We start from the raw sequence: 5,689 nt of genomic DNA on the forward strand, positions 1-5,689 counted from the left end.
GGCAGGGCCCACTGTCGCTGCCGCTGCGCAGAGCGCGGGCAGGGCCCGCCTGTATTTTACTTTTTGAGAACTGCTATATGTTTCCTAAGCAGCTGCACCATTTTGCATTTCTATTTTTTTTTTGTAGAGGTTTTCACTATAGGGCACGTGCACTTGCCAGACAGGCAGAGAGATTTCTGCCAACAGTAGATGAGAGTTCCGGTTTCTCCATATTCTCTTTGCTAGTGTTTTATTTTTTGTTGTTTGTTTGTTTGTTTTTTGTTTGTTCATTTGTTTTTTTGAGAGGTTTTTGGCATAGGGCGTGTGCACTCGCCAGACAGAGAGAGACAGAGAGACAGAAACCGAGAAATCACCCCTCAGGGGGGATGGTCACACCACAATCCCTTCTCCAGTCTCCTCTCGGGATCTGGGGCACGTACGCACACGCACCCGACGTGAGTTTTAAGCCACCGGGTCTGGGACGCGAACTGCGGTTGACTACATGGGAGTCCAGTGACATAGCCATTACGCTAACTGCTGGTCCCCCATTTTGCATTTCTGCCAGCAGTAGATGAGAGTTCCAGTTTCTCCATATTCTCTTTGCTAGTGTTACTCTGCCTTTATTTATTTATTTATTTTTTAAATGTTGATCATCCAAGTGAGTCTGCAGTGGTACCTCACTGTGGTTTTGATCAGCACTTCCCTAATAATTAATGATGTTGATTATCTTTTCATGTATGTGTTGACAATTTGTATGTCTTCTTTGGAGAAATATGGAGGGGGGAGCTCATAGAAAATGTGAATTATGAAAAAATATACATAAATTTCAAAAAAATGTTTACACCAAAATAAACATTTAATCCCATTTTTCATGAGCCTTTTGAAGTTCCCTCATGTCTATTCAGATATGCTATGGACTGAAGGTGTTCCCCTAAGATATATATGTTGAAAAAAATTTCTGTTGTGTAATCTACCCAGTTTATGGTATATTTGTCATAGTAGCCAAATGAAGACAGGATCCTTTATTACTTTTTAGAAATTGAGTTGTCTTTTTAATTTTTTTTAAATTTTTAAGTTTTATTATTTTTTTAAAAGAATTATTTTATTTAACTTTATTTGTTTATTTATTTTAATTTGACTAGAGAGGGACAGAGTTGGAGGAGTGGGGAAAGTGAGAAAGCAAGCCACAGGATCCGGCACTTGAACTGCAGTTGGCTATATGGGAGTCCAGCACCCATAACCACCACACCACCTGCCAGGTCCAAGAATTTTATATAGTCTAGATACAAGCATATACATATAGCTTGTTGGTAAAGTCATGACATTTTTCTGTGCAAAAATATGTTATAACTTTCCAGACAACCCAATATTTTTCTCCCATTTGGTGGTCTGTCTTTTTAATTCCTTGGTGGTATTTGTTTTATTTTTGATAATCTACTATAGATGAAATGAACATTCTCTTTGTTTCTCAAGGCTGACTTTTCTTCCTGCCACCTATAGACTCACAAACAGCTTTGATGGGTGTCTTGCCAGGGCATTACAGTAGTCCTCCGTTATCTGTAGGAAATAGGTTCCAAGACCCCCAGTGGATGCATGAAGCAGTGGATAGTACCAAACCTTTCATGCACTATGGTTTTTCCTATATATACATACATATGATAAACTTCATAAATTAGGCACAGTAAGAGATTAACAACAATAACTATAATAAAATAGAACAATTGTAACAATATACTACAGTAAAAGTTACATGAATGTGATCTGTCTCTCTCAAAATAGCTCATTGTACTGTACTCACCATTCTTGTGACCTGTCGATCTGGTAAATGAGGTGGTACTCAAAGGGATGATTAATATCCTCAAGAGGACAGACGAGGACAGTGTGATATTTCATCATGCTACTCAGAACTGTTTGTAATTTAAAACTTATAAATTGTTTATTTCCATTTAATATTTCTGTACCATGGTTGACCATGGGTAACTAAAACTGTGGAAAGTGAAACTGCAAAAAAATGAAACCACAGATAAGGGGGGACAACTGTGTTTTTACTTCCAAGATATCGTGTGCTTCTGAAATATTTCACTTAAGAGATATCATCCTTAGGTATTTAAATACTTCATTTCTACTGTGCACATCTACTCTACAATCCTGGGAAGAGGTGCTCATGAGTCTTTTGTTTTCATAGGATAACACATCTAAGTCTACCTGGCAGGCTTAGCACAGGAAACATGTCTTGGTGACAGGGCAATGTTAGGAGGCCCTGTCAGTGGGAGAGTCCTGTGGCATCTAGCAGTGACATTTGAGAGTGCAGTCCTCACCAGCTGTCCCCTCCATGTCCTGTTGAATGCTGTAGACATAACAGTCATTTGAAATCTTGGCCTTAGCTTTAAAGTGAACCATTCTAATGTTTTCTCATTAGATATTAGGGTGATATTCACCCTAGTTCTCTATATTCCTAGTCTGGCCTCTGGTCCTCTATGTCTCAAACTAATTCTTTTGGTGATACTTATACCCAATAGCATTCCTCCTGCCTGATCTCTTGAAGATAAAAATGTTGTGTGCCCCCTCCTCCTTTCGAAAGATGCTTTTAAAATTTGCTAAATGTTATGCACATTCACTGGAGAGACAGAGAAAAAGAGAAAGTGAGAAAACATCCCACAGGAGGATTGCCTGCCGCAATCCCTTCTCACTTCTCTTGGGATTTGGGGCATTTGTGCACACGGGTCCAGTGTGTTTCTCAAGCTGCCTGGTCCAGGACTTACTGCACAGTTGGCCATGTGGCATCCAGCCACCTTAACCTCCATTCCTCTTGATTGGCCTGCTATGTGCCTTTTTTTTTTTTAAATACTATTCTATTCATTTTATCTTCTCCTTATACAGATGCGAATTTTTAAAAAAGTAAAGCTACATACCCACACATAGTATTTTCCATTACTTTTCCAGATAACAAATTAATGTATGTAAGTCTACCTTTTTCTTTCTTTTCTTTTCAGCCTGGATTATGAGAATGAAAGTGATAACTCAGAATATTTCTAAGGAAGAACTATGTTGTGATATGGAAGGATTTGCAAGGGAGGCTCCATGTTTTTCCATTCTCAGTGATGGTTGGGACTGTGTAAACCAGAAGAGACATTTGAAGCAGTCAGCTTTAACTCCGGAGAAACTAGGAGCTCAAGAAGCAGTTTATGAATATACTGGTGTTGGGGAGCATTTGAGTGCACGCTCAGACTTGGTACCATCTCAGAGAGTTCCTACAACAAATGGTTTCTATATACATGACTCACATGTTCAGAGTTTGAATTCTGATCCAGTCTTACTTGATTGTCCTAAAAATTATGCAAGTAAGAGAACTGGTGACAGTGATGCCTGTGCTAAAGACTTTGACCACTCCATGGAAGTTATTCAGCTTGGAAGAAATCAAATGAAGGAGAAGCTCTTTAATTACCCCGAAAGTGTTATATCTTTCAACCATTTTACATGCCTTGGTGATACCAAAAAAATGAAAAAAGGCAAGAAACTATATGAAAGTAAAGACATCTTTACCCTGAGCTCCTCTGTGAATGAACATAGGAGGACTCACCCTGGAGAAAAATCTCATAAATGTGCTGAATGTGGAAAATGCTTCAAACGAAACTCTTCTCTTGTTTTGCATTATCGAACTCATACTGGAGAGAAACCTTATAGCTGTAATGAGTGTGGAAAATCCTTCTCCAAGAACTACAATCTGATTGTACATCAAAGGATCCATACAGGAGAGAAGCCGTATAAGTGCAATAAATGTGGGAAAGCTTTCAGTGATGGGTCAGCTCTGACACAACACCAGAGAATTCACACGGGTGAGAAACCTTATGAATGTCTAGAATGTGGGAAAACCTTTAACCGAAATTCATCCCTTATTTTACATCAAAGAACTCATACAGGGGAAAAACCATATAGATGTAATGAGTGTGGGAAACCCTTTACTGACATCTCTCATCTCACAGTGTGCGCACAACTCCATGGCTGTCGCCGTCCGCTCGCCCCTGGATTATGAGAATGAAAGTGATAACTCGGAATATTTCTAAGGAAGAACTATGCTGTGATATGGAAGGATTTTCAAGGGAGGCTCCATGTTTTTCCATTCTCAGTGATGGTTGGGACTGTGTAAACCAGAAGAGACATTTGAAGCAGTCAGCTTTAACTCCGGAGAAACCAGGAACTCAAGAAGCAGTTTATGAATGTACTGTTGTTGGGGAGCAGTTGAGTGCATGCTCAGACTTGGTACCATCTCAGAGAGTTCCTACAACAAATAGTTTCTATATACATGACTCACATGTTCAGAGTTTGAATTCTGATCCAGTCTTACTTGATTGTCCTAAAAATTATGCAAGTAAGAGAACTGGTGACAGTGATGCCTGTGCTAAAGACTTTGACCACTCCATGGAAGTTATTCAGCTTGGAAGAAATCAAATGAAGGAGAAGCTCTTTAAATACCCTGAAAGTGTTACATCTTTCCACCATTTTACTTGCCTTGATGATACCAAAAAAATGAAAAAAGGCAAGAAAGTATATGAAGGTAAAGATATCTTTACCCTGAGCTCCTCTGTGAATGAACATAGGAGGACTCACCCTGGAGAAAAATCTCATAAATGTGCTGAATGTGGAAAATGCTTCAAACGAAACTCTTCTCTTGTTTTGCATTATCGAACTCATACTGGAGAGAAACCTTATAGCTGTAATGAGTGTGGAAAATCCTTCTCCAAGAACTACAATCTGATTGTACATCAAAGGATCCATACAGGAGAGAAGCCGTATAAGTGCAATAAATGTGGGAAAGCTTTCAGTGATGGGTCAGCTCTGACACAACACCAGAGAATTCACACGGGTGAGAAACCTTATGAATGTCTAGAATGTGGGAAAACCTTTAACCGAAATTCATCCCTTATTTTACATCAAAGAACTCATACAGGGGAAAAACCATATAGATGTAATGAGTGTGGGAAACCCTTTACTGACATCTCTCATCTCACAGTGCATCTCAGGATCCACACTGGGGAGAAACCCTATGAGTGTAGCAAATGTGGAAAGGCTTTTCGAGATGGCTCATACCTCACCCAACATGAGAGGACTCACACTGGAGAGAAGCCCTTTGAATGTGCAGAATGTGGGAAATCCTTCAATCGCAACTCTCACCTCATTGTGCATCAAAAAATACATTCTGGGGAGAAACCCTATGAATGTAAGGAATGTGGAAAAACTTTCATTGAGAGTGCATACCTCATCAGGCACCAGAGAATTCACACTGGTGAGAAACCCTATGGCTGTAACCAGTGTCAGAAACTTTTTAGGAACATTGCTGGCCTCATCCGGCACCAAAGGACTCATACTGGTGAGAAGCCCTATGAGTGTAATCAGTGTGGCAAAGCTTTCAGGGATAGCTCCTGTCTGACTAAGCACCAGAGAATTCACACTAAGGAGACTCCATACCAGTGTCTGGAATGTGGGAAATCCTTCAAGCAGAACTCTCACCTGGCAGTACACCAGAGACTCCATAGTAGGGAGGGTCCCAGTCAGTGTCCTCAGTGTGGGAAAACATTCAGAAGGAACTCATCTCTTGTTCGACATCAAAGAACACACCCTGGAGAGCAATCCATGGAGACATAATGAACATGGGCTACACTGTTCTCCCAACTTGCTTTTGGAAACCTACATGAAATAGGTGTGTATTCAG

The 5,689-nt window shown here is 40.1% G+C and overlaps 2 protein-coding genes across 2 annotated transcripts in view; both read left to right on the forward strand.

The window, feature by feature from the left end:
- LOC106733661 (zinc finger protein 329-like) overlaps nt 1–3,991 on the forward strand; it is a gene marked incomplete at its 3' end in the record, with an annotated part of 17,739 nt that extends 13,748 nt beyond the window's left edge. The window contains exon 2 of the mRNA XM_014583482.1: nt 2,973–3,991. Coding sequence (XP_014438968.1) covers nt 2,981–3,991 — 1,011 coding nt within the window. The remainder of the gene's footprint in view (nt 1–2,972) is intronic.
- LOC102491157 (zinc finger protein 329) lies at nt 3,983–5,679 on the forward strand. Its single transcript, XM_006166732.3, has one exon. The coding sequence runs from the start codon at nt 4,009–4,011 to the stop codon at nt 5,620–5,622; it is 1,614 nt and encodes a 537-aa protein (XP_006166794.1). The 5' UTR covers nt 3,983–4,008; the 3' UTR covers nt 5,623–5,679.
- Nucleotides 5,680–5,689: the final 10 nt, after the last annotated feature.

This window comes from Tupaia chinensis, unplaced genomic scaffold (genome assembly GCF_000334495.1).
Source record: "Tupaia chinensis unplaced genomic scaffold, TupChi_1.0 Scaffold144336_1, whole genome shotgun sequence".
NCBI lineage: Eukaryota > Metazoa > Chordata > Mammalia > Scandentia > Tupaiidae > Tupaia > Tupaia belangeri.

What these genes read in the sequence shown, in the direction of transcription:
- LOC102491157 (XM_006166732.3), top strand. Translation starts at nt 4,009, where the DNA reads ATGAGAATGAAAGTGATAACTCGGAATATTTCTAAGGAAGAACTATGC.